The 27,658-nt window shown below is 37.8% G+C and overlaps 3 protein-coding genes across 3 annotated transcripts in view; 1 reads left to right on the forward strand and 2 right to left on the reverse strand.

Moving 5' to 3' along the window:
* Positions 1-1,808: 1,808 nt before the first annotated feature.
* pnrc2 (proline-rich nuclear receptor coactivator 2) lies at positions 1,809-5,779 on the forward strand. Its single transcript, XM_014987338.2, has 3 exons — positions 1,809-2,013; positions 2,492-2,707; positions 3,092-5,779. The coding sequence occupies exon 3, from the start codon at positions 3,112-3,114 to the stop codon at positions 3,577-3,579; it is 468 nt and encodes a 155-aa protein (XP_014842824.1). The 5' UTR covers positions 1,809-2,013; positions 2,492-2,707; positions 3,092-3,111; the 3' UTR covers positions 3,580-5,779.
* A 1,524-nt stretch (positions 5,780-7,303) lies between these two features.
* Positions 7,304-8,251, reverse strand: fabp10a (fatty acid binding protein 10a, liver basic). Its single transcript, XM_014987339.2, has 4 exons — positions 8,117-8,251; positions 7,820-7,992; positions 7,533-7,622; positions 7,304-7,409 (listed from the first exon to the last, which is right to left on the reverse strand). The coding sequence occupies exons 1-4, from the start codon at positions 8,181-8,183 to the stop codon at positions 7,359-7,361; spliced, it is 381 nt and encodes a 126-aa protein (XP_014842825.1). The 5' UTR covers positions 8,184-8,251; the 3' UTR covers positions 7,304-7,358.
* A 660-nt stretch (positions 8,252-8,911) lies between these two features.
* Positions 8,912-27,658, reverse strand: part of myom3 (myomesin 3) — a 60,697-nt gene continuing 41,950 nt past the window's right edge. The window contains exons 19-37 of the mRNA XM_088013546.1: positions 26,242-26,368; positions 21,020-21,201; positions 20,701-20,815; positions 20,058-20,214; positions 19,719-19,825; positions 19,484-19,528; positions 19,198-19,334; positions 16,596-16,740; positions 15,886-15,945; positions 15,116-15,183; positions 13,816-13,926; positions 13,485-13,572; positions 13,319-13,357; positions 13,024-13,129; positions 10,677-10,840; positions 10,540-10,576; positions 10,342-10,364; positions 10,179-10,234; positions 8,912-10,085 (exon numbers count right to left, since the gene is read on the reverse strand). Of these exons, the coding sequence (XP_087869672.1) occupies positions 9,816-10,085; positions 10,179-10,234; positions 10,342-10,364; positions 10,540-10,576; positions 10,677-10,840; positions 13,024-13,129; positions 13,319-13,357; positions 13,485-13,572; positions 13,816-13,926; positions 15,116-15,183; positions 15,886-15,945; positions 16,596-16,740; positions 19,198-19,334; positions 19,484-19,528; positions 19,719-19,825; positions 20,058-20,214; positions 20,701-20,815; positions 21,020-21,201; positions 26,242-26,368 (2,037 nt within the window). The 3' untranslated portion in view covers positions 8,912-9,815. The remainder of the gene's footprint in view (positions 10,086-10,178; positions 10,235-10,341; positions 10,365-10,539; positions 10,577-10,676; positions 10,841-13,023; positions 13,130-13,318; positions 13,358-13,484; positions 13,573-13,815; positions 13,927-15,115; positions 15,184-15,885; positions 15,946-16,595; positions 16,741-19,197; positions 19,335-19,483; positions 19,529-19,718; positions 19,826-20,057; positions 20,215-20,700; positions 20,816-21,019; positions 21,202-26,241; positions 26,369-27,658) is intronic.

Consider the following 27,658-nt stretch of genomic DNA (forward strand, 5'->3'; position numbering starts at 1 on the left):
AGACAGTCCCATCTGGGAGTGACTGGAGAGAATGACACCCGAAGTGTTGCTTATGCACAAGGTGCTTGGTCTCTAAGTGGCGACGCGGTTGGAATGCAGATCGGGCTTGGAATGTGGGAATCAGTATGGTGCGGGATTCTCATGTCTCTTCTCAGGACCTTGTCCCCTAAGCAAAATTTTTTTTCCAAAGTGTGATCTGTTTCTTACTCATTTTGCTGCTTGTGGGATCAATGTTGGCGCGCACGACATAACCTAGAGAATCCGGTAAAAAATAAAAAAAATTAAAATAAAGATTCTCCAGACTCAGGTAATACATAAAACGGAAATATTTAATTATTTCTTGTGGGCCGCCCGGTACCAATTGGTCCACAGACCGGCACCGGTCCGCGGCTCGGGGGTTGGGGACGACTGTTGTTTGGCATGTAAACACATGCCAACATTTGGAAACGGATATGTTGTGTGTGTGACCTGTACAAACCTCTCAGTGACCTACTTTCCTTAGATAGCTGACTCCTGATGGGCACAACCCCCTTCAAAGGGTTTGCTCTAAGGCGTTCCCTCCCACAATTCATCAGCTAGGACTGGCTGCTTGACACAGTGTTGCATAACCCCTTTAAAGTCCAGAGTCTTCAAATAAGAAATGTTAACTTGATCGTGGACTTGAAGATTAGATAACCTTTCATGCTGGTTGTCTCGTGTACTGTAGATTTAGATCTCCCATAAAAACCTACTGGAACATTTTTAAGGTTAGCCGTAACGTCATTAACCAAAGTCCTTCAACGCCCTAGGAGACAAACAAGAGTTGAAAGTTTAAAAATAAACTTTAAAATGTTATTCAGTGACTTGCACAATCAAAATGAGCAAACAAAATATACCAGACAGACTTTATATCTAGTTTTCATCATTCCAAAATTACAAACTGTTATGTTGCAACCACAATTTATTATTGCATAAAGTATGAAAGGATCAATTTATTTAATCCATGTATACAGTTGTTTAGTGAAAGTCTCAGTGGTTTGCTAGGAACCATTCATGAGTAAACAGAAAATGAGATCTTCACAAAAATGCCTATAACAGTTGAACATATGTCATGGGTCTTTCACATTGTTGTCTGAGTCTGATTTGGGTCTTTGCCTCTCAGCTTTCAAACTGGATTATGACAGAAAACATGGTAATAATCATCTGACAAATTCATAAAGTAACTCATTATAAACATTTAACAAATTATGACAAATGACATCTGTAACAATCAAGAAGAATCGTAAAACAGAGTTTCAGTGTGAGCAAGATGTTTTATCACGTAGACAGGCGTGACTGTGGGGGGATGGGGCCTTTTCAGTTTGAACAGCCTGTTGCTCAGCCTCATAGCAAATTTAACCTATATAGATACGAATGCTGACAAAACACACTTCCTGTGACAGACATTGGATGAGACACTTTAAAATTAAAACTATAAATGTATTTATCTTTTTTGTTGACGCCATTAAGCATAGGTTCATATAAAGACACTGCATACACGTAGTAGTGTTTTATGCGTCAACGGGGTCTTTTTTTTAACCAAATTTAGTATGAAATATGTGAAATTTTTGAGGTGAAAACAGCTGCTCAGTGTTGTTTTTCCGACTTCTCACAGGAAATACCCGAAAACAGCCCCAACAAAGGAAGGGGGAGGAGGATTAGCGATTGACGTCAGCGCTCTGGCAACAGGCTCGTATGCGTCTGCTCCTCTGGTCGCCGATTGGTCGTTCGCCTCGCAGGCGAGACACGATTGGTCAGAACTGTTAGCGCAACGAATACATATTTGTGCTACAGATTCCATTTTGTTGCAGTTCAGTGTCGGGAGGGAGAAGTGGCGTATTTACGGCCACTGGTAACAACATATAAGCCTCGAGAGTGACAGATTTGTAGGAAATATAGCTTTGCTGTTCTTCCTACAGTATCTGCCGAAGGATATCCGAGGCTACCTATATTTTTTTCGACGAAAGGCTTCAACAACAAAGCCTGAGGAAGTCGGTAAGCGAATCAGCTTTGTATGCGGTCGCCATGTTGAGTTCAGTTTCTTTGTTTTGGTTGGGTGCCAGACTGACTCACGTAGATGTTTAATGAATTAGATTTTTAGAAAATGTTTGTAATTATGAGTTAATTACAACATAATGACGAATGAAATTTGACTAGATGTTTTAGATAAAAATGTCCTTGCATAAAAATAGTTTTCAATTAATTCTGAAATAATTAAGCAATGAATTAATTTAGTTTTGTTATGTAACCTTTTTAAAAATTACGCCATTTTTAATTTAATGTTATGCTATCTAAGTTGAGAGGGTTAACGGTGTTCGGGCTGCAGTCTGTTGATGACGCACTTTGCAAAACAGTCGAACAACAAGTAATGAATGCTTTGTTACATAATCTGATGTGCAGTTGAACCGTTATTACGTGCACTTTTGTTTCTCTGCACATTCAAAACACATTTCTGTGCCGTTTTATTTTACAGGCAGTCGACTTCTTGGAGCATCGTGCGCCGAGGTGAATTGATGTTCAGCTCGGCTTCACGGCAAAACAACGATCATTGGCACATGAAAACCTCAGACCTTGCTGGACACACAAGTGCAGCGAGAAGTAGACAGAGAACTACTTCGAGGACCTGGGGACCGATCGGCGGTGAAAGATTAAAGCAGGATCTCATCGTCTTCAGCCTGACAACAAAGAGGTGAGCTGGAGCTGTTTTGCTTCTGTGAGTGGGGGAGGGGCGCAGCTCTCTGGTGTTGCTGCACGTAGGCGCTGTTTTTCTTCAAGAGGGCTGAGTCCATTCGTCCCTTTGCCAATTTTTACCCCCTATTTCTACTCAATTGTCACAGAATAAAAGCGTGCATCAGATGTTATCATGCATTCTGTGATCAAAACAAAAACAGAAAAATAACGTAATAGTTTTTGTTCATTTAAATTGGAGTTCAGAAGTTGCGAAATATGTTGCTTGCAGTGTGGTTATTGTACAAGTAAATGTAGGTAAATGAAGCTGAGATTTACTCACAAGTCAATAGCAATGCATTTTCACAACTGTGCACCCAAATGACGTTATGATCTCCTCCTCTAGGTGACAGGTAGTACAGAAACATGGGAGGTGGAGAGAGGTACAACATTCCAATTTCCCACCCTGAACGCCCCAAGAAGAGCCACCAGCTCGGCAAGGCCAAGCAGAGGAGCCGCGACCAGAGCGGAGCAGTAGTGGCATCCGTGGGAGGGGCGGCGGGCCTTCACCATCACGGTCACCGCCGGAGTGACAAGGGCACCACCTACCACAGGTCTCCGGAGGCACGGCAGGCCGCGTCTGTGGAGAAGAATGCTTCTGTCCGTTTCGCCACCACCTACGATCAAAACTGGGAGGGCGCAGTGTCTCACCTTAATACGCTGCTAGCAACTCAGGGCAGCCCGAGTTATGCAGGGCCTAAGTTCAGTGAGCCGCCCTCGCCCAGCGTGTTGCCCAAACCTCCCAGTCATTGGGTGTCTTTCCCTATGGGATCCTGTGACCACAGAGAGATAATGGCCTTCCAGCTAAAGAGCCTCCTGAAAGTGCAGGCTTGAGATAGAAACCTCCACCTCATTAATATCCAGCCAATTTACTGCGACTCTGTTTAGGCACCCGCTTTCCAGGAACACCCCGTGGTTGTAATAGATTTCTCATTTTTGGCTTAAATCCTCTCAAAGTTGGGCATTTGTAACTGTTTTAGAGTTTTCTAACTGTTTTAAAGATATTACAGCCATGTGGCCTTGCTGGTTGGCCCTGCCTTTAGTGGAGCCAGTTTCTTTAACTGATGACTGGATCCTTTTTTTTTTTTAAACTTCTGTTTTGTTTTGTTGTTTTTAGTGTTGGCTGTTAAAGCAGTTTGAGTGTCCTTTTCCCAAAATAGGGGTTGTATTGTAGGTCAGGTAAATTCCAACACTTATACGGTCCATTTCTGTGGACAGACACTTGTTCTCTTTTTCATTCGTTTTGAGGTTGAACCTTTGGAGTGAGCTCCGAAGCTTCAGGTGCTAAAGTAAGTTCACATTTGTAGCACTTGTTTTTGTTTTTTCTTTTAAATCGCCCCATTTTATTTTCCTAGATATTACTTTCCTTGTTTGGAATGAAAAAGGCACTCAACTGTAGTTCTGCAGGGAAAAAAATCTGTTTTATTTGACATGAGCTAGTAGCTATGTACAGGACAAGCTGAAAGACTGATCTCAAAGGGTAATAAGAGACCATGGCACACAGGCCTTGGACAACCAACTCCTGTATCCTTTTTTATTGCGCTGTGCGCACATGCACTATAGGAGTTGAGTGTGTCCAAAGCCTGCTACACTCTATCAAAGCATTATTTTGTACAAGTCCTTTTGTTGCGATTGAAAGCGCTGTGTGTAACCAAAGCAATGTTATTTGCTGCATATTTTTCACACCCTCTGTGTGGTTAATAACTTCCACTCTCTTGCCTCTGTGGTGAGCGGACATTTCCTTACTGTTCATCTCTACAATCAGTACTGTTACTACCCTTCAGTAGTCTGTCTCTTCAGCACGGCGGTGCAGCCTTAGCATGCGGAAGGGGGCCACGCTCGCGTGTCCCTGCTAGCTGCACCCGTTTGTGCCGAAGCGAGAGAGAACTAAGGAGCTCTTTCTTTAGGGACGCGTGTGGCCCAAGGGTCCCTGCGTGAGACAGAAGGCTGGTGTTTGTTTACAAGTTCTGTCTCTTATTGACCATCTGATTATCGGCACCCTTGTTGCCTCTTGCCGCTGCCTGATGTTTACCCTCTTGCACTGTAATCAGACTTACCCCTTAAAACGGCAGGTTGGGATGCTAGATGGAAATGCAATGGACTATCTTTATGAATTCTCTATTTTATGAGTTTTGGTCTTTCGTTAAGGCTCTTTTGTGTTTTTTTTTCTTTTCTTTTCCCTTTGCAGAGTTGAAGCTGTTTATGGCCAGCATAGAAAATAACAAAACAAAGAGATTGTGAATTGTGTTCAGGAGCCATGTATATAATGAAATGTATAAAGTTCTTGTAGCATATGTACATTTACAGGCCATGTTTGATGCCTGTCTGACAAAAGTATTTTTAGTAATAACACTGAATGTATAAGACATGCTAAGGACATGTCTTAACTTCAATACTGAAGAATATTTTTGTTAAAAAAACGTAAAAAACTCCCTTCATGCCTATAGCATTTAACCGTACCCAGCACTGTTATCTTTACGGAGATCTTGCACATGTTTTTTATTCTTTTGTATTACACAGTGTAGGGTGAAAGATGCTTAGTGCAAATTATATAAAACAATATAAAAAAAATAGTGATTGGATTAAAGGAGACTTGCTTATTTATGGATTTAAAGTTTCAATCTATTTGCATTTTGTAAGCTCGACACTCAGTTGACAAATGTGCCTAAGTTTAACCCCTGTTTTATCTGCTAACTATCACCAACTGTTGCTGTTTTTAGCTTTCAGGTGATCTTCCGCCATCTGAAAGTTAAACTCGGCTCAGTTCTTTTATTTACAGAATTTTGTTCTATTTTCAAATTCCTCCCCGCTTTTCTTTTGGTCACATGACATAGCAAAGTCTCCTTACTCTAAATTGTGAAACACGGAAACAATTGGCTGCTAATTTCTCCCTTGGATAAGTCACCAAGTATTTTGAGACGTGCCCTTATTAAGATTGGTTTTAATTGGTGTTAAAAATGTGAAAGAATGCACTTTTAAACTGACATCAAAGTAAAAAAAGAAAAAAAGAAAATAAATCCCTTCCCTCCCCCCATGTTTGTCTCTCCTTTTTCTGTTTTCTCCTATTTTACAAGTTTTTACTTATTTACTTGTTAATATTTATTAAATTTTTTTTTTTTTTTTTTTAGAAAATTACACCCAAAGTTGTTGAAAAAGGTATACCATTTATTATAACGAAACAACACACACACACACACACACACACGAAAAAAAAACTTTTTGGCACTGTACAGTTATATACAGTTTTCGCATCAGATGCTGGATTCACACATATCAAAAACTGTCCAGGTAGTTTATACGAGCAGGGGATGAGAATGCAACCGGCAGTAGTACAATAAATAATATCTAGTGCAAAGTGTTGAAGAGGAAATTTGCGAGCAAATAGAAGAGAAGGAAGATTTTTCTGAGGGATCGAGATAAGATAAGATGGACCTTATTGTCCTAAAGGAAATTTATCTTGGATACAGACTGCTGCATGCTACAAAATCATGATCTTCATATTACATTCACAAATAAAACCATTTCTGTAATATTATATGAGATATAAATACAGAGTCTCAGTACACCATATTATAAACACAGCAGACACATTGCACTGTAGCATTTCAATGTGTGCTACATTGGAATGTAGCACACATTGCTACAGAAGGTGACTGGACTTCTCGTCACGTGTCTCTTGAAAAACTGATGTAATTCAGCAAGTGGAAGTGTCCTTGATGACAGAGAACCTACCCTCCCTGTCCTTAAGAGCTAATGTGATATTGCAAAGTGCCATTAAAAGGCCTTTTAGATGTTTTAGTGCTTTTATAAATTCAAACGTCAAAAGTTGTCACATCAAAGTCCAGATCTACGCCTTATTGAAACTTTGGGTCTGGAGATAAAAACCACCTTTTAATTCCAAAGGGGTCTGACAGAGATAGGAATATTTCAATCTCCAGATGTGCCTGCCTGATCCACTGAGGCTTATTGTTGTGATTGCAATAGAACATATACCGTACTAAAAAAAAAATTCTTGAAGGGTGTTATTTTATCTTGTCCAAAAATAGTCATGATTTAATTTATAAAAACAATTAAAACATAAAACAAGTGAGCTAATGTTTTCTGTCCTGTAACCACTGAAAAACCAAACTGAGGGCTACTGAGACCAAGGAAAGTTATCCTGCATTACTCATTTGTTTACTTGCTATTTTTTTAATGCTTGTTTGACATATTGTTAAATATGTATTTCAGAATATTATGTATTCGTATATAGGTTACTATTATTGTTATTGGTGGTAGTAGTTGAAGAAATTCCTATTGTGTTTTGCATTTGCATTTGAGGGCAATGTTCATGGATTTCAGATCACTTGATTTGTTATGTCAATCTACATAATGAACTGTGCCCAACACTGAGCTCAGCAGCTTGCCTGGCAGTAATGTGATTTTGCAGGGACAATGTTTTCGTTCTTTAGAAAATATTACATTTATATGGCGTCAGCAAAGATATACTCACTGCTTGATTTATACATCTTTTTTTTGGCCACCACATGTGAACATGACACAATACAAACCACACATATTACGCACACTTTTTCTTTATTTAAATAGACATTGTATCTTTGTCACTGTCAGGTTTAAATCTTTCTGCTCTTCCTGACAAGAGTCGTTGAGCCCACAGTCAGAGTCTAGATAAGACAGAACAAGACACATATTTTAAAGCTTATAATCAAACAGTCTGAAAACTTATTGTGCATTTATCTTTCAGAAATACATGTTTCTGCAAGACTAAAAATCTGGATGCACCATACCTCAATCATCTCTCCTCCTTTGAGCTCTTGTGTGTGGTTGAATTTGCCAGTTTTGCAGACCAGTTTTCCTCCCTCTATATTGACAACGCACTGAGGAGGGGTAAGAAGACAGATTTCAGCACCAGCAATAAAGCAAATAACGCATCATTTAGAGGCTAAAAAACAATAATATGAGATAAAATTTAATTGTAAAGAATATTTTTGCAGATGTGTTGTAGACATGTAGAATGGATAGAGAAGACCTACATTATTTGTCTCTGTATAAACAATAAACAAAAGTTAGTGACCTTTAGCTTCTTGCCATCCATGGTGGTAATTTCAGCTTCTTTCCCGATGGTGAAGGAGTTTGTCACAGTCTTTCCAGGCGTCTTGGAGGTGATGACAAAGTCATTGCCCGTCTGCTTAATCTCAGTAATCGGTTTGATGTCTTTGGCCATCTTGATGACATCTTCTGGGAGTTCTGTTGAGTAGAAGAGATTTGTTGATATTCGATGCAACATTAGACATGAATTACAACCAATCTGCAATGCAAAGCTGTGTCGGCCTGTGTTGATAAAAGTAAAATTTGTGAATAAGTTTCTTACCCATGGCTCGGAGGAACTCTTCGTAGTTTTCCTGGGAGTACACCTGCCATGTTCCGTTGAGATCCATGTCTTCTAGAGAGTCTGGGTTCTCCTTCACCAAAAGTATTTGGAAGCTGAGACAGCTGTGCGAAGCTCAACACAATGTGAAGAAAATGAACTCGAATTTGCTTCCTTTTATACCCAAAGGCAAAGGCTCCACAGTGCAATGCCGAGTGAGTAATAAAGTCCTTTGAGGATTGTTTGAACAACCCAGAGTTCAGTTACTCTTTTATGTTTAAGCTTCAGCCTCAGCCAAGGAAATTTTTAAATCACAACTTAGGGTAAAGTACAAGATATCATCTGCAAATTTAGTCTTCAAAACATTCACTCTATGTATGCACTGTTCACAATCATTTATAATAGAGAGGAGACAAGATGCAAACAGAGAATAGATAATAAAAAAGTTGAATTTTACTGTTGTTTGTGCTTCACTGCTATTTAACATTGTATAAAATTGACAAGATTAGCAGATATTTTAATTTTAGACTTAGTTTTTCATGCAACACTAAAGTAGTTCCATTCACCTCTGCAGCTTCTCCTCAGTGCATCACTGAATCTCCAAATATGGATCTTACCTGACCTAATGTGGCACCACATATTAGGGTTATTGACACTGAGGACTTTGCTTTTAAACTCAAAGACCATAGCTGTTGCAAAATTGAACAAACTCACCTACTGTCAATTTTTAATTCATTTTTTGATTATAAAGTTCACTACATTGGTTTTGTGTGGATAAAAGAAATGCAGCAAAAACAATAAGTTGGAAATAGTTTTATTGACAACAAACCAGGCAAACAATACATCTGGGTTTTTTTTTCTAAAAACTCAGGCCCACAGCCAAAATCTATCTTTAGACTAAAAGGCTGCAAGTAAATGCAACATTAAAATAACAGAAGCGTTATAAGAATCTAGTATTCTTCTCTTCTTAAGTAAAACTAAGCTAAACTAAGTTTCCCCAAAATAAACCAGCTCAGAAAGGTTTTACTCTGTATTAGCATCTAGTAAACAATCACAATGATAAAATTATTTCTGTAACCTAACCTGATCTATTAATCTAGCTCAAATAAACATGCAAAAATAATAGCAAACACACAGACAAACAAAAATAGTGCTATCATATTGAGTGGCAGGTATCATTTGAGCTATGCTACCTTCAGTTCTCAAAAGTGGAGGTTGTAGCACTAAGCTACTCCATGTTTTACTCCCCATGAAGTTTTACTGGGATTTTACTTTATAGACCAACACAATGTAGAAAAAAAATGGGTTTCACAATCTAAAAAAAAAAAAGAAAAAGAAAAACGTAATTCATATTTAGCCCCAGACTGTCCTACATGAAGTTTAACCAATTGCCTTTAGAAGTCCATTGTCACTGCTTGAAAACTGATGTCTGCAGATGGTCTCTATTCAGCCTGACTGAGATAATTTGCAATTAACTTGGATGTTCAAAGCGTACATAACCTAAGACATTTGCAGCTTTAATTGCAGCAAAAATATATTTTATAAGGTATTTGCCCAGCTGTGCTCATAAAAGAATTTGTAAAAGAATTTCAAAATTTTGTATCATTTTCTTCCCACATCACCATGATGTCCTACTTTCTGTTGGTGTATAAAATAAAATATCTGACTGGGTAAAACTGGGGCTTTCCTCCAATTCGCAAGTTTAACCCATCTCTACTGCATTAGCTGGAGGTTTGTCACCCTTCTTGTACACACTCAAGGTCACATCAACAGTTTCAGAGCCATACTGGTTGCGCACAAAGATACTATACTTTCCAGAATCCTCCGTGGTAACCTTGTTGACGGTGATGGAGGTGCGCTTGGACTCCTTCGTGATGGTAAACTGAGTCTGATCAAGGATTTCTCTGTCATTGCGTAGCCAGAAGATCTCAGGAGCTGGGTCGCCATCAATGAAGCATGTCAGACACAGAGACTGAGAAGATATCACAACAAAAATGGTTGGCAATAGAGAATGTGTGAGGCATTTATAATTTATAATTATTTATAATTTCTGACAACGCTTTACCTTGCCCTCCATGATGGCTACAACATCTGGAAGCCCTTTTACTACCTTGGCGCGATCTGAAAATCAGCAGGGAATATTATCTGAGTTGATACCCAAAGAAAAATCATTTAAGCTCAAATAAAAACAAAAACATATGGCGTGAGGGTTATCACACGGTACTTACTTTTCTCAGCAATGGCCAGTTGCCTAAGGGATGAAATCAGACAGTCAGCTTAAGCTTACACTGCACTGTACCAATTTCAAACAAGCTAACTCTGCACTTGTTTGTTTTGTTGTAACTGTTTTATTCAGATTCATTCATGTTTTCTGTTACTGACACAGCAAAACGTTCAAACTTCTTCCCTTGAATCAATGCACTTACTTTAACCTTTGATGTTCCAGCAAGGCTTCAGCAAATGCTGTTGAAAGACACAACAAGATTCACAACATGGACAATCTAATTTCTGCGCCTGGGATTATCTTATTTGTATAGAATTTTGTTTTAAACCAGCGCCTTACCTTCTGTGGACAGTTCATAGAGCCGTTTGTGTGTCTCTTTGCCATCAAACATCTCCAATATGTATTCACCTTTGTCATTCTCTGTTGGGTTTAAGATTTCAATCCAGACTTTCTGCATACTGCTGCCTGGCTTTGTCCTGGTCTCTTGATCAATATTTTTCCCCCTAAAGCACAGGATGAAGCACAGATCTACTGTTTACATACACTACTACTACAACATACAATTTACTCTCATCAGGCACTTTATTAGTTACACTTTGCTTGTACCAATTTAGAGCCTCTTTTACTTCCAGAACTGCCTAATTATTCATAACATACATTCAACAAGGTGTATCAAGATATTATAGATTTTTGTCCATAATGACATGATACGATCACACAGTTACTGCAGATTTTTCAGCTGCACATGAATGATGGGAATTTACTATTCCACCAAATGCAAAGATGGCCTATTAGACTGAGATCTGTATTAAAATGACAACCAGTTTGAGAGGATTCAAACTTTATAAGACTGCATGATGACAACAGAATATTACTCTGTGGTTACAAAGGCAAGAACAAGGTCAACATGGCGTTGGACTCTCAGTTGGTGCAAGAAAGACTCAAAATGTGCCAAGAAAATGTTTCCCAGAATGTTACGCAGTTACACTGTTACGTCCTGCCTGTTTGTTTATTAAAGGCAGGACCAGATCTATCCTGTTTGTTTGCAGGACAGATCTATGCATTCATACTTTTTATGCCAAATTTATGCCAAATTCTGGCATCACTATCTGCACTTCGCAGGTAGAAATAGGACTCTTTTCACCAGACAATGTTTTAAAAAGATGCATAATGTTCAACTTCAGTAAATCCTTGCAAACTGTAGCCTAAGCTTAACGTTCCTATGTGACAGGACTGACATTTACTTATACTGCTGCAGCCCAATTAGTTCCTGCGTTAAAATGTTCTGCATTCAGAAATGGCATTCTGCGTACCTTGTTAATATCAAGTTATTTGAGTCAGTGCTGCCTCTGTACCATCTTAAACCAGTCTTCGGATTCTTCTCTGATTTCTGACATCGACAAGACACTTGCATGAGTATTTTTTTTTAAATACTCAGACCAGCTCGTCTCACACATGCCACATTTAAAGTAACCTAAATCTCATCTAGATGCTGAAATGCGATATTTTTTTTTTAACAACAAGGATTTTTGAAGCTTCGGTAAATGAAAAACTCAAATTTAATCCATGAGTGTTAAACTTCTTAAAGTCTTCCAGCAGGTGGTGCTATAGCCCCTTTAAGAAACATTTTTTTTAACCTGTCAAACCAAAACTGAGTGAAAACGAAGTTCTGAAACTAAACTAATCTAAGAGGTCCTTTTCTTTCATTTTGCTTAAAAAACTGTAATCATAATTGTAAAAATGTGAAAAAAGGACATCTAACTGAAAACCTTTCATGAAAAGTCATTTTATAATGCTGGCAGCAGGGTGAACCTGGTGTTTCATATTGACGTGTGTGTATGGCATAAATTTGAGTATATGTTTTATAAAATTAGTGGGTCAAATGTAAAAGGAATTTTAAAAGTTAAAGACATTGCTAAAATGGATAAAAACTTTACTGAGCGTATATGACCATACGGTTTTCTTAAAATCTCATCTTGACTCCTCTACATGCTTCTTTTCATTGTCACAGCTCAGTGATTATCTTACCTGACCAGAAAACATTTTTATAGAATGACTCAAAATATTTGTATTGACTGAAGGTGGTGATTTTGGAGCAGGGTCTTTCTTCATTCGCAGCCTCTCAGTTCATGATTACACCAAGTAAAACTCATTTCACTGCGAACAGTGAAACTGGCATTCCAGCAGTTTACAATTTCTGATCAGCTTGAGTCTGATTTTATCCCGTAACACGGTGGTCTTTTCAAAATAAATGTGAATGAGGTTCAGCTTGCAAAATTAACGTTTTGTTGTGTGTGTGAATTATTATTGAATTATTTTACATCAGTTGAACTATTAGAAATAGTTAAATCGAGAATGTGTGCTCAAAGTTCATTTTACCTGCTTTACTCGAAATGGTAATTTTGATCCTTGCCAAACAGAAGAAAATCCTCAAATTCAGTTTACTGAAATGATACATTGTATAATCACTTCTACCTGGAAAACAGTGCTTCAGGTAAATTATCTAACTTAACCTGATATTCATGTTTGTGATAAATGTTTGACAAAAAAAAAAAATCTCTGATTAGGATTGTACTAATCCAGACCTGGAAAACACACTGCACAGGACGGAAATACAAATGATGGAATCCAAGTATTGGCTTCTCACAGGATGTTGGTCAGAATGATGCTCTGCACTCAGACTTACTTGAAGTACCAGCTTGTCTTCAGGAAGCTAATGTAGTATCTGAGGCTGGAGTAGATCTTGAAACCTTCGGCAGTGCTCTCAATCCGCAGCGGACCGGCTGACAATGCTGCAGTCAGAACTCTTGATTACTTACTTATTGGTACATGTTTGTGTTAATTTGTGAGGTTGAAAATATAGCTTTTTGTCTTGCGTAATAAACGTAATGGAGGGAGCCGAGTGAATATAGCATAGTTAATTAAAATGGCATGCCTGTGTAACAACACAGGACACTTCATATCAAATGTGTGCAACTCACCGCATTGTTCACTCAGCTGCTGGAGAAGCTTGTCGTACTCTGTAAACAAACAAAAATACATCTTCAGAGAGCTTGTTGTACCAGAACTTGATTACTTATAATTCTAATTGCTTCATTTCCACTACGGATGGAAGAAGCGTGTTTGTGTAATGAGGTTTGGTCGAACCGTTGTCTAGTAACTCCAAGGTGCTGACATCCTCTCCTCGGCTGTCTGACACCACAGCTCTGTATGAACCGGCCTCTTTCTTCGTCACCTAAAGGAAGTTCATTTGAAATCCACAATTTAATATACTTGTAGAAAACCAAAATGATTAATATCATATTTAACTTCAGCTCAAGCTAACTTTAAAAGTGACACACTGATGTATAGTATCTGTCTAGACTTTATCCTTTATCAACCGTGAGTCGCTATTATGTTGCTTCTCTGTGTCAGCTACAGTTTATGAATGTAATTTCTAATACAGAGAGACGGGCGAGATTCATCTTTTTTCCATTACCTGTGAGATTGAGAGCGAGATAATCCCAGTTGTCTGATCATAAGAAAGGTCTTTAATTTCCAAACCATCCTTAAACCACTTGAAAGACGTGTCCTTATTTGTGTTTGTCACCTGTTAACGAGGAGATACCAATCATGTTATGAGAAAAAAAAAAAAGGTATCCAAGCACCGTTAAATGAAAATCACTCTGTCAGGTTTATTAATACCGCATGCATGATATTAAAGCCTACAAAATCTGACACTCGTGATGAACAGGTCTGTGAAAGCCAACACATCGTTGTTATACCGAGGACAAAGAACCAAAAGCAAACAAGAGACAGTCTGGCTCCCTTGTAGCTGCAGAAAACAATTTCTCTAGGAGCTCAGACAGGTTCATATGGTGAAAATTAATAAACGTTAAAATATAAACATAACATAATATCACCATCAGATTAATAAAGTCAGAAGATATTAACCAGAAATAAAAGTTTCCACCATATGTCTCTGCACAGAGCCTAAACCCCAGTCCACTTTCTGTTTTGTCATTATATTTGCTTTCTGATGGTTCTAAGGCTTTAGACTGTCCTTTTGTTCTGTTGAACATCTTTTTATGTAATTAAATATTAAGTGTGTAGAAAAGCTTTAAATAATTTATTTTATTTTACTGCACCATTACAACTGCAACCTGTTTTTCTTCTCTTACAGAGTTACTTCGGTCAAAATTCTTAACCCCCTGAAGAAACTCTATAAAATGCTGTTTAAAGTGCTGTGAAAAAGAGCATTTGTGTTTTTCGAATTTCTTCTGTTTTTGCTTTTTTAAATAATGCAAAGATTTTCTCATTTACTAAGGTAAAAAGATTTCTAAACCAACCTGGTACCATGTGCAGAACTAACTCTGGCTTATACCTATGAACTGCTGGTGATACACTTGGCAGCAACGAGTGCAACAACATAGAGACTTCTACATTTTAAGCTATTTTTCTTTTACTCGGATCATGAACTCAATCTTGACTTGGTGGATGATTTTTTTTCATTAGGGTATTCAAAAACAGAAAATTTTTTCTGATCTTTAGTAAAAGTATGCTGCTGTTTTTCTTCATCCTTTTCTAAAAAAGCAATGTTTCAAGATCAGACATTATTCAAAGAGTGAGAATAATAGTCTAACTTGCCCAGAATATTCTAAACAATTAATAAAATACAGAATAATTTCTAATTGCCATTGGTCTTTGTACTAAAATAGCTGAATTTTCACTCTTACAATGATCTTAGCAGCACTGTCTCACTACCATCAGGAATTTTCACGCAGGAGATATAAAAGTACCTTGCATTGTATAATTAATTCACAATCCTTATTCACACTCCATGTCAAAAATTCCTGGAAATAAGGTCCTTGGAAGAAAAGGAACAAATTATTTTGAGCCACAATAAACAACATATAAAAACACACATTTATAATAGCTAAGTTAAATTATACTAGAATGATCCATCAAAGCACTAACAGCAAAAAGAGAAGCACAAAATTATCTATGCCATCACTTTTTAAATCAATGCAAAAATAAAATAAAATCATTCTGTGGTTTTATTTCTCTTTTGCATGGAAGTATTCTAGCTGTATTGAACAAAAAGAGCATCTGTACACTTTGAGTCTAACTTGGATTTACAATAGTAAACACAAATTGTGTGAGATTCTTGCACAAGTGTCCACTAGGACATTGGCCTCTGTGCATACACAACAAATGGAGATGAAAGGAGATAAAGCACAGATTTCAGAGCTCTAAATCTTTTATTCCAGGAACAACACATGAATATTTGCCTTTTGGCTAACTCTATCACATTTACTTTTCTCCTTTATTAGCGTTCCCTCTTCTTGTTAAAATGTGTTTTTGACATCCAGGTTTCTATAATATTTACATGGGACAAAAGCATATAACAATCCAACTATACATAACATAAGAAAAGAAATCTTCCTCTGGCTATGTGTTCTTTTATGTTTGTTCACTGTTGATTCAAGCAATGTGTAATCATCCTTAAGTAAGGAATGATCAATATTTATTAATTTACTGTCAGTTGTGCTTTTTAAGGATGTCTTACCAGTCTTTCTCTGAATGTCCCTTCGATTCCAGTCAGCCTGGGCCAGTGTCTCACGAAACTCTAATAAGATACAACAGACCAGACTGTAAAACTGTGCTAAGGTGAACATGCTCAATATATGGCTACATTGAGCATGTTCACCTTGGTCTTATTACCATCATATACATAAACAATTTTTTATTTTATTTTAGATTTTAAGTAACCGACTAACTCAGTGAAGCTGAAGAAAAATTATTTGCATCTAGTAAAAATTTGGTAAATGTCTTTGCATGAAACACATTTCAGATTTTTATTTGCAAAAATGTTTGAAAAGGATGTCATTTTTGACCTACTTCAAAATCCTGCACTCTTTTGTACTGGATTATCACAAAAAAAAAATCCCAGTGAAATACATTTAAAAAGTTGCTGTTGGAATGTGAGAATCTTAAAGTTAGAGGAGTATGACTACTGTTGCAACAAACTCTAAAAGCAAGCAGAGGTCAAATTAGAACAGAAACAGAAATACATCTGTTTAAAATATTTTCTAATTTTGCAGATCTGTTCATTTTTATCTAAGAGTAGAATCTTTTAAATTCAACAATGTTTTTCTGTGCAGTTTTTCCCTTTTGATTCCTTTTTTAATGCTGCAATTAATCAAAGCTGGTATTTCCCAGTGATACATAATGCAGGCAAAATGACTAACTCTGTGGTTGGGTGAATTTATGACTCACTTTGATCCACAAAGACCAAAGTGCATTGGTTCTTGGCGCGGCCGTCCCTCAGCTGAGCGGTGTACGAGCCTTCGTCCTCCTGAGAGAGCTGATCAAACAGTATCTCCACCAGACCTTTGGCCTTGTCGAAGTTTACCTTTCGGCGCTGCAGAAAAACAAACAAATGTCACTGCAGGCAACGTTCATCAGCTCATAATCAGGCAGCTCGCCCCCCGAGCGGTTTGGTATCCTCTGTAAAGATGGCTCCTTGCACAAAGAGAATGCATCATGAATCAGAGTGCAAAGGGTCTGGAGAAACATCTGCGCTCTGGTGATAAAATATTTCTGTTCTCTAAAAAATGCAAACATACAAACAAACATGCAAGCAGCGACACAGAGGGAACAGACCTCGAGCTCATTTTCATTGCTTTTATGCTCATGAAGTTAAGTGTATGCCTTGCATGTTGATAGGCCTCAGTTGGTGGAAGTGATTTATGATGTATGGCAAGCCCAAGGGCCCTAATCAGTTAAATGGCTTCTGCATTTGCAAACCTCAGCTGTGATCATTTAGAAATAATGTATAATCAGTACTGTTCAGACGGAGCCCTCATATTGGGAAATAATGGAACAAAATGAAAGACACTGAATGTAAAGCAGTCACAACCAAGAGACACAATAAACATTCGGGGTTGTGTTCATTGTTCTCCCAGCGGCCGCCTCAGAACACCGTTCGATAACTCGGACGGAACAGCGGCGATGATTATATTCAGCTTGTTGTCATAACGTACACATATGCTAAATATGTTTACATCCATCTGATGTTCACTGATGATTACAGTGCTGATGTCTTTGGATATCTGGATTCTTTTTTTTTTTTAAATACCAGGTGAAACCATCTATCTTTCTTCTAAATATGATTAGTTTGTGACAGGGCGAGATCAGTAACTTTTGGGACTGGAACTCTCAGACCCATGTGAGGTTATGTCAGACATTTACATCTCTGTGCAAAAGTTTTAAGCTAGCCCATAATTTCTTTATGATCACAGCTGAAAACTCAAGATTTCTGTTTAATCTTCCAAAGTGATCTTGATCAAAGTTCTTCAGGGTTTCAAATGGACTTTGACTGCTTTTTCCCCTCATTTAATATGCATGAAGCACATGGATATAACGTTTAAGCCAAGAGCTATGAGGATATAAATATATAAAAATAAACCATGTGTTACACTGACTGCTCCAAACATGAATGTATAGCTTATTCAGAGAGAACAGAATTCACATACAAGTTGCTTGGGAAATGAACTAAGTTTTAAGGAATAGAAATAGAAGGTTGTTCTATGTTGAACTGTAAGCTGTTTAGTAGGAATATCAAATCATTTTTAGGTTGCTTAGGTTTACATGGCAAAAGTAAGTGATTATTATTATTTTTGTGAAACACCAAAAAAAGTTATGTCAGTCAAGCATTCAGTGTCTGTCCCTGACTATAACTGTGATAACTAAGACAAAGAATATTTTTTTCTAAAATTGTCTGTTGTTAGAACGACACTGATTCATTTACACATTTTATGCTCAAATATAAGGACTGTGACATGATTCGAGGTTTTATACAGTGTACAAAAAACTATCAATGTAGGGGTCCACCTGTTTAGGAAGGACAAAAATAAACAATTTTATTCTTAAAACATCAGTTATTGCCTTACCTCCTTCTGTATTTATTGATTTACCAACTTAAAAATAAAATAAAATAAAATAAATTCAGCAATATTGCCTGTTTGAGTCTCTCTCCAGCAACTAACCAAGTGTGACATGTTTTTTTTCAGATGCGAGTGCTATCTCCATCTTCACCTCAGGCGGTCTTCTCGTCTTCCTCACTTAATTAAATTAACTGAGCTTCCAGACTTCTCTGCTGCCGTACTCACCTGCTCTTCATCTTTGCTGACAGCATCTACTTCCTGCCTTGCAGGATGTTTATTGGAGCACTAATTGCTGTTTTGGGCTCACGCTGACTTGTTAGGAAGACAGATGCACACATAAACCCATTGATAATACAGAAACCAAAAAAACTCTTTCAAGCTTGTGTGTGACTTTCCTTGTGTTTAAAACTTGAAGACAGAGTAGATAACACTTAAATCTGATCACAGGCTTCTGTGATTGAAATGTTTTTTTTTACTATAATATTGGTATTTAGAAACCAATATTAGTGACAACGTGGACATTCTGGACTAAAATGTTATTCTGAGTCCTTGACTTTAAATCCTGAATACTTCATATTGTTTTATTAATAATGTAAACATTCAAATGTTAGAGGGAGAGAGAAAAACAACATACAGAATATTTAAATCAGCTTTTCCTCACGTGGCCATTTGCCATCGTCGTGCCTTTGCAACATTCTTTTTCACATGGCTTCATAAAAACCTATTTGAAGTGATTTTCCATAATGTTTCTCTGACTCCCATAAATAATATCGACTAGAAGGAGATCACAGAGTTGTTTTGTTGTGATCAGAGACCCACATTTTTCAAGTGTTGACTGATCCAACCTGGCCTCAACCATTAGATCCAGCAATCCAAACGAAGCACTTGCAGCTCGTCATCTGAGAAGGTATCTGTCAACGGAGGAAACCTACCGGAGAGGTGGAGATTTCCCGGTCGTTAAAAACAAGACGGAGTTCAGCAGAGTTACTCAGACTCTCGGTTTGAAGCCAAAGGCGCACGCCGCCTTTCTCAGACACCTCCACTTGCCAAGTTGACTTCAGTGCAATCACTGCAGAGTGAAATCAAAGACAGATCAGGTCAGGTCATAAAACTTATAAAACAGCATTAAACCTGCATACTTTAAATAATATATAGCAGGATAAGAGATTATTGAGGTTTGGATCTTCAGCACCTCTGCACCTCAGTGATGATACATACATGGGTTTCTGACCTGCCAGCTGAGCTCTTTGAGACGTTCGAGGTCTAAAAATAGAAGAAGACAAAAGAATATATAGACGTAGAAGGTTAGATTACCTTTAAAAGAAACACAAAACAGAATAGTAAAGTGTGTTTCTCTGGTGATATTGTAGAGGGATAAGTAAAGGCAATATCTGAGAAGAAACAATAATTAATTCCTAAAATCAGACTCAGGCTTCTGGTGTCCAGGAAGTACCTTCAGCTGTAAACTCATAGCTGGATGAGAGCTGAGGACTGTCACTCATCTCCACAGTGTACAGACCCAGATCTTCCTCAGATGGGTCTTTGAAAGTGAGAACTGACCTGATAGACAAACAATAAAGTAAAAAGACAAATTAAGTAGACTCAGCTTTGTGTTCTGGAGTCTGTAGCAAGGTCTGCTGTAGACTCTGACTGCTGTCAGACTTTGTGCTAAAAAAAAAAGACAGAAGCTAAAGCTCAAAAATATAACTAATGTGTCATGATTAATTAAGTAGTAACTGAACGGAACCTAACTCAAAACAAAAACAGAACAAGTTGCTTGTTGTAATGTTACCTGTTCTTTGTGGTTTCTGCTTTCGTTCTCTGAGAATCGATGGGTTCTGTGTAATCTTTGCTCCAGATAAACTCGCTGTCGTCGTTCATCTCAACAGCCTCATAGCCCAAAAATATAAACCCATCGTCATCCACACCGATCTTAATCTCTTTGGTTCCTGAAAAATTCAAAACTGCTGTGACGACTAGGCATGGGCTGGTTAGTTTATCAAAGCCTAACAAGGTTTTAGGAAATGTTCTAAAGAACGTCAATTTTCTTAAAGACATAATACTGCTATAGATGAAACTCTTTACACTTTCTCCTTTTTTCAGCTTTTTAAAAACATTTCTAGTTGCCAAAAAAATCATCATGAAATACATCTGGCAAGTTTCTATAAAGGGCTTGCTTGTTTAAAAGAAAAATGTAATATTTTAGGAAAATGTTACCCTAACCCTAACCCTCAGCCTTCTGGGGAGCTAAATTTAGCTTTAAATTATGACAATCTAATCATTTCTTAATTTTATTTAACAGGCAAATAACGTGCTATTCAAGGTCCTCTTCAGTATTCTTATCCACAGTCAAATTTGGCCTGGTTAGGCTAATAAACCAATGACAGCACAGGTTTATAGAAAGTTGTATTCTAATATCAGTCCAGTAAACTGACCTGGTTGGGTCTGAACTGTGACCGGCTCAGAGGGCAGGGAAGCACGACCAGCACCTGCATTATTAACAGCCGACACACGGAAGCAGTAGGTGTGACCTGTCTGCAGACCTGTCACCTTGATGCCACAGGAAGCAAAGTCATTGTTTACAACTCACTGACATAACTCAATTAATGATTTAAACCTTGACGCTGCAGACATAGATATGAGCAGTTTGTTCCGATTGGGTTATTCAAGACTAATACACACTTCTGTTTAATATACTTTGAAGTTAAATCTGCCATGCCCCTTTGGTAAAAATGTTTTTTTTCCACCTCTCACCTTGAAATGAGTTTCAGAAACAGGTTTGGCAGTCAGAATCGTCCAGTTGTCTGACTGGTTTCCCTGGCTCATTTCCAGCATGTAGCCACTGACCGGACTTTGACCCTCGTAGAGCGGAGACGCCCATCGGAGCACCAGGGAGTCGTCTCTCACCTCCCTGAGCTCCAGGTCATACGGGCAACCTGAGGACCAGAGAACTGGATGAGCAACACACAGGCAACATCTGCAAGCCACAAATAAATTGTGAATATGAGTCAAGTTGAAAATAAGGTCATAGATTCCCAATCTACCCAGATTGACTCCAATGCTGCACGTGGTAGTCAATTTGCAGATTGATTTTTAGCCACTTTTAAATTATTGATGTTATAGAGGAAAAGCCCATTTGCCAAGATTAATGAGCTGCTCATTTTACCGAGCCTGTCTCCATTTCCTATATTAATGGTACAAAATACAGGACTGAGCAAGGCAAATGTCTTCTCCACTCACTTGCCACAAAGATCGGGTGAATTAGCATGTGGCGGTAACGTTTATATTAATAATATGTATAATAAAAAATTATACATATATAAATAAAGTCAACACGATCTCAAATCCCAAGATTTGTCATAACTAGTTATGTTTGCGATAGGAAACCGGGTCCTATTGCGAGCCTATTGAGATCTGTTAAGGAGAAACAAGAGCTGTGTCTACTGCCTTCAAACTTCATCTTTAAAAAAAATCCAAATTAAAGATGTAACGGTTGCAGCTGATATGTGTTTTCCCAGATAGTCCTGAATGCATCAATTACTCTCCCTGTAATTGCCTGATTGTCTGCTTCTGTCCTGCTGCTTATAAAACTGACCTGTTTCCTTCTGCCCTCTGCCAAGTCGGCTGCAGCCCTGTTTCAGCTTTCCAGCACAAGTTCAAGCAATTACCCCGATATCTGCGATTCTGCCCTGGACTGTTTTGTTGACCCTTCCTCTGCCTTTCCCCTGTTGGAGATAGTGAGTTGGATTTTTTATTTTATTTTATTATTGCATCATTTTGGTGACTGAACTCTGCTCTCCTTCCAAGTAGTGATTTCTACATTCTGGACTTTGATTTGGTCTTTGGATTAAATTGGACCATCAAAGTTCAGAAATAAGGAACTGGGCATTGGGACCTTTTCCTCTACCCTGTTTGCCTGTCCTTTTACTAAAAGTTCTTCAAACAACAAAGATTCTCTGCTTTACCACAGTTGAAGGTACTGCAAAACCCAACAATATGGGTTTGGAAATATTACTCCACCTTGGAAGCCTCTGACTGAAAGGGTCTGAATTATTTAGGTAATCCACAGAGAATGCTGTTTGGTAATGTTACAAACAGTAATAATTTTAAGATAATAAAGAAATTTCAACTCTATGATTGTTTTTGTCTCACAGTTCTTACGGCGAAAATGAAATTGTTCAAAATCTGTCTGTATATCTGAAAGGAGCAGAGACCTATACTTTGTTTAAATGGGGGAGGGTGTTATGTATCTTCCAAGAACATAGTGTTATTTTATAGCACAGCCAAGTTGGTTCACTGTTCTACCTTTAGTTGTTATAAAAATAACGTAAAAGACTTTTGACTTTGCATGATGGTGTATCTGAAGCCTTGAAATTGGTCTCTGTCTCTTTAAGAAGATCCTTCCCTTTCCAACACTTCATTAGTCATCATTTTCTGGTTTAATTTGTTCTCTGTGCAATCTGAAAAAAAAAATTCAAGGGTTTTCTACATTTTATCTGTTTTTGTTAATTTTCTGTCTAGAACCTGATCATTATCTGAGAAATGTTTTTCATTTGAATAATTTAGGTACAAAATGGGCTCCTGAACTCAATCTGCTTTGATATTTGCTTGCTTTACTAATTTACTGGTGTAAAAGTCTTTGACAACACTAGTCTTATGTCTGTTGCACACTATCAGCAATGTTTGTGATCTAGAAACCTCAGAAGGGGAAAAGTTAAATGGTTAATTCTAACATTTAACTTGGGTATTCTTCAAGCTAAAAGTAACTGAATTGTGTTTAACATCAAATTACGTCCATTCATAGATGCTTTTATTCAAAGTGTTTTACAAATGAGGCTATAACAATGCAGTTAATGTCAAAGGCAACAAAGATCCAGTAAAAAGGGGGCCAGACCCATCAGACGCTGCCAGATGGGTTTGCCACTTTCAACTCACACATTGGTTTCCCTCCCTGTCTTTGCTTGTAGCAGAGGAATTAAAGTATCTTGATGTTCTGATCATCAGTAGGATGGAGCAAGACCTGGACTGACAGGTTAGGGCCTCATCTGCAGTAATGTGGGCTCTGCTCTGTTTTGGTGAAGAAAGAACTGAGCCTAAAGAGAAGCTTTTGATTTATCGATCAGACTTATGTTCCAATCCTCGCCTACAGTCACAAGATACAGATCATGACCCAAGGTCACGCAAGAGACTGAAATTAGCTCCTTCCAAAGACTTGCCAGGAACAGATTTGAAGATGCAGGAAGCCTGAAGTAAAACTTCTGATCATTATTATCAGCTAAGCATTTAAATATAAACAGCCAATTAAAAACTGAGGGATTTTAATCACTTGGGTCCTGGCTGCTATTCTTTGATGATATTCTACAGGTAAAATGTATCTGCAGAAGATGCCATTTTAAGCCTAATACTTTTTTTTTGGTCTCTACTTTTCCAACTTTTTTCCCCTCTTTTCACAGGATCTGTTATGTTCAAGTAAGAGGATGTGATTGAAAATTGGGAGAAAAGTAGGCAGAGTTCAAGAAAAAAAACAAAAAACGTGAGCAATATAAGTTTATAAGATTATGAAAAGGTTGAATCATTTATGTTTTTCTGCTTCTGTGTTGAGTGGTTCAGGTAATTATACAGTATTTTGAAATTACAGCGCATGTTTATGAAACATGTACCCTTTTAATAATGTGCTGTTAGAGTTAAATGATTATTTCTCATTATAAATTCCCCACCAGCAATGATATTCAAGAACAAATCAAACATGGACCACGCATGGTAAATAGTTAATAGCTAATTCTAACTCAATGCTGCTATGTCAACCACTTTACTATTCATTTAACCACTGACCTCGGCTATTACTGTGTGCTTTAATGGTACAATAGGCAGGCAGCATATTATTATCCTGGTATTTCATACTGCCCTGTTTATTTTGCTGCGAGATGACTACATACGCTATTAGAGATGCAGCTTAAATAAAAGTAAAAATGGCAGCAAGTGGAAATGGGTTCTGCAGGTGATGGATGGTGTTTATTTCTATCTCCCCTCTCCTCCGCAGCTAGGGTCGATAAACAGATTGTAGAAACTGCAGGGCAGCAGAGTATTGACGGATGCTCAAATTCCCAAAGCTCTTAGGTAAATGAATCACATGGGAATGGCTGATTTTTAACCGTGGAGTTCGTCTTTAATTTAACAATAAGTTGCGGCCTTTGTTGTCACTTTTGCTTGTGCAAGTTGTGAAATCCAAAACTAGCTTTGTCTGCCAACTGTTTGTAGCTGTTGAGTCTAAAATTGTAGCTAGCAGGAAATGTTCCTCCCTAAGTGTTTCTTTTTTCTACGTTATACTGATGTTTGGTAACAAACATTTACTATCTTCCAAAGGTTTTTATTGAGAAACACAACAGGTTTATGCAAAGTGTCAATATTTACAGGTTACCATGCAGAACATCAGCATTTGAGCCAAATTATGATTAGTAGTAATCAGTTCTTGGTTGATCATAGCTTAAATAATGACACAATTAGATGTTCTCGACTGAATCAGATTCTAGGATGTAGACTTGAAATGTAAGTGTTTTAATCCTGAGCCACTTGCTTAACCATTTTTTTATTGTGGCATTGTGCTGTACTTTGAAAACAAAACAAAACAAAACAAAAAAAATAGCACCAAATAATTTTTGTATCATTGGGTAAAGTCGAGGGTCATAGAACCAGATCCCTAACGAGGAGACCACACTCTCATAAATAATTACCAAACTTTTACTCAAAGTTCTGGAAATCATTGTCTGAATTTAACCTTAAGGATTTCATCACAGTAATTTATGTGCGATTCGGTCTTATAGAAACAGAACGATGACAGTAGCCTTAAGGGTGATGACATAACTGAAGCCTTTCATAAGCAACACTGGGCAGGATGTTTCATTTACTTACCAAAAGCATTGCTACAGCAAACACAAATTGCTACCAGTCGTGGCTTCTCTAATCACATTTTGGCTGGTTTGATAATATGTCTTTTGCAAAGAATAACATAAATACAGGCAGATTCATGGGAGTGTTCAACTTTTCTTCTAGCTTTTATTCCAAACAGGGACTTAGCCAGAGAAAATAACTATTGCTCTGCAGTATAATCCTGGTATTTCCTGCAGAGTTTCTGTCTGTCTTTGATGTTCATCTTCCAGAGAAGTGGCTTCTTTGCTGTTCTCTTTCAGTCAGAAAGTCTCTGTCCAACTGTGCATGCAGAAAAACTCACACATGCCATCTGCCAGTCTCCAGCAAACTCTACACTGGTGGTGACCAGACCGCTTAGTTGAATCATCTTTAGGACAAATTCTGGACATTCTTGATCAATCTGGATCTTTCTTCACCAGAGTAAACTTATCTGCTTGAGGTCCTTGATTGTTCAATAAATGGGTGCAACAGCCTTGCCGTTTGTGTTGAGAACAGAAGAAGGATTTACATTTTTAAAGCAACCACTCTGCTCTTCTAATTCAATCATGCTGCCAGTGATGTCTATCAGTTACTCTGTCTTCAATAATCTTTCCCCTGGGCTAATGAGAAAATCACTAAAAGCAGGTAATTTTTGGCTGGGCTAAAACACAGAGCAAATTAGGTTTTAGTAATTAAGTAAATTGTCATTGACTTTCATGAACTTTGCATTGATTCCTTTAGTCATTCAGTAGCAACCCTGACTTGATGCAAACTGAAGCCATAAAAACTGAGGCAGGGAAGTTTGTAATAAACAAAAACAAGATTTTGCCCACAACTAACAAGTATAGAGACATAAAATCTTTACTTAACACTGCAAACATGAGATTTTTTTCTTAATTTACTGCAGGTAATTGTTTTTATATCTGGAATATTTATTTATTTATTTATTATTATTATTTTAATCATCCTGTAATAATACCTGTAAGGTTTGCAATTGTTGGATGTAACTATTAAGCATTCACATAAGCAGAGATGCATTTGCATGGATTTGATGAGAGTTTAGCTTTCACCTGGTTCTGGCATTGTCCACTTCTCGCACAGAAACGCTTCACTGGCGTCAGACGGCTTCCCAACGCCAGCCGCGTTGGCAGCAAAGACACGGAACTGGTAGAAATGTCCAGTTTTCAAGTCTGATACCTGCAGACAAACAAAGCTGATGCATGTGACATTGCATGTAAATATATACATATATGTGTTTACAAGAATTTAAGAAATGGTTACAACATGCTAAATGTTTACCATCAGTGATATATTCACAGGAATATATCTGTGATATATTCACAGGATATATTCCTGTAAGCCATTCCGTCTTAGTGGAGTACTGGAAAAATCTCCATGCATTCGTCAAATCTCAGCTTTACTACACAACAACTTTACTTGGAGTTAAAACATTGCCTCCTTTTTATTCCAGCAGATCTCCAATGCTGCAGGCAGAGTGATGACTGCCTGCAGTGATACCCAGGAAATATCACATTCCTCTCACCTTAGCCTCTTTGCCTTGGGTCTCTGTGATTTAGAATGGATTTTAAAATCCTCATTACATTTATAGGCTTGAATGGCCTTGATCCATCTTATCTCAAAGAACTGATTGTTCCCCATTGTCCCTCTGGATCTCATTGTTCCCAGGTAGCAGGTACATAACTTATCTCAGTGGAAACGTTTTTTCTTTTAAACAATTTGTTTAATTTGGTCTGACGTTTATAACTCTTCCTTTTTCTTCAAACTTTTCCTTTATTACTTTGCTGTCATGAATTTATCTTTAGAAATGCAATACATTTAAAACAAATCATTTTATTATTTACTCGTTCGTAGTTTTTGTGTGTTTTAAATTCAGCTTTGTAAATTATAATTTTTTTTTCAAATTACAATGAAAACCTCATCAATCCTACTTTGCTAATTTTACTCAGTTTTAACGAGACATAAATACAAAAGTCCAATCAGGGGGAAATGTTCTCCACTCTGTCTGATTCAGGAATTTAGAAGACTATTTACAAGTTATTAGCTCTACTGGTGCTGAAACATGTTTCTGAGCTCCTGAGACATTTTTCGCTCGGGTGGGGGGGAGAAGGGATTCAGGCCTATTGATCTGCTCATTGATCCGCCTATTCACAGCCACTTAGACTCTAAGGCCCTTATCGCCTCGGCGAACAGCTGCGAACCTCCACAGCCTCTGCCTATCTCCGAGGAACTAATTGACCTCAGCAAAGGGAGCTTTTTCATAACAGCAGCAGCAGCTGCTATCTGAAAGCTGCTATGTCACACCTGCACCTTTCTTCATTAGGTGCAAATCCTTTCCTGCATGATATATTTAAACTGAACAACAAATCAATCAGACCGATGTACAGTCCCAGCACGAGAAATGCATGGGTAGTGTCTTTAAAATTAAACTTCTGCCACCAGGGGGCAATCAGGCTACATTTGACTGAC

The sequence above is a fragment of the Poecilia mexicana genome, unplaced genomic scaffold, assembly GCF_051168715.1.
Source record: "Poecilia mexicana isolate PSO_F unplaced genomic scaffold, ASM5116871v1 scaffold_16, whole genome shotgun sequence".
NCBI classification, from domain to species: Eukaryota; Metazoa; Chordata; class Actinopteri; order Cyprinodontiformes; family Poeciliidae; genus Poecilia; species Poecilia mexicana.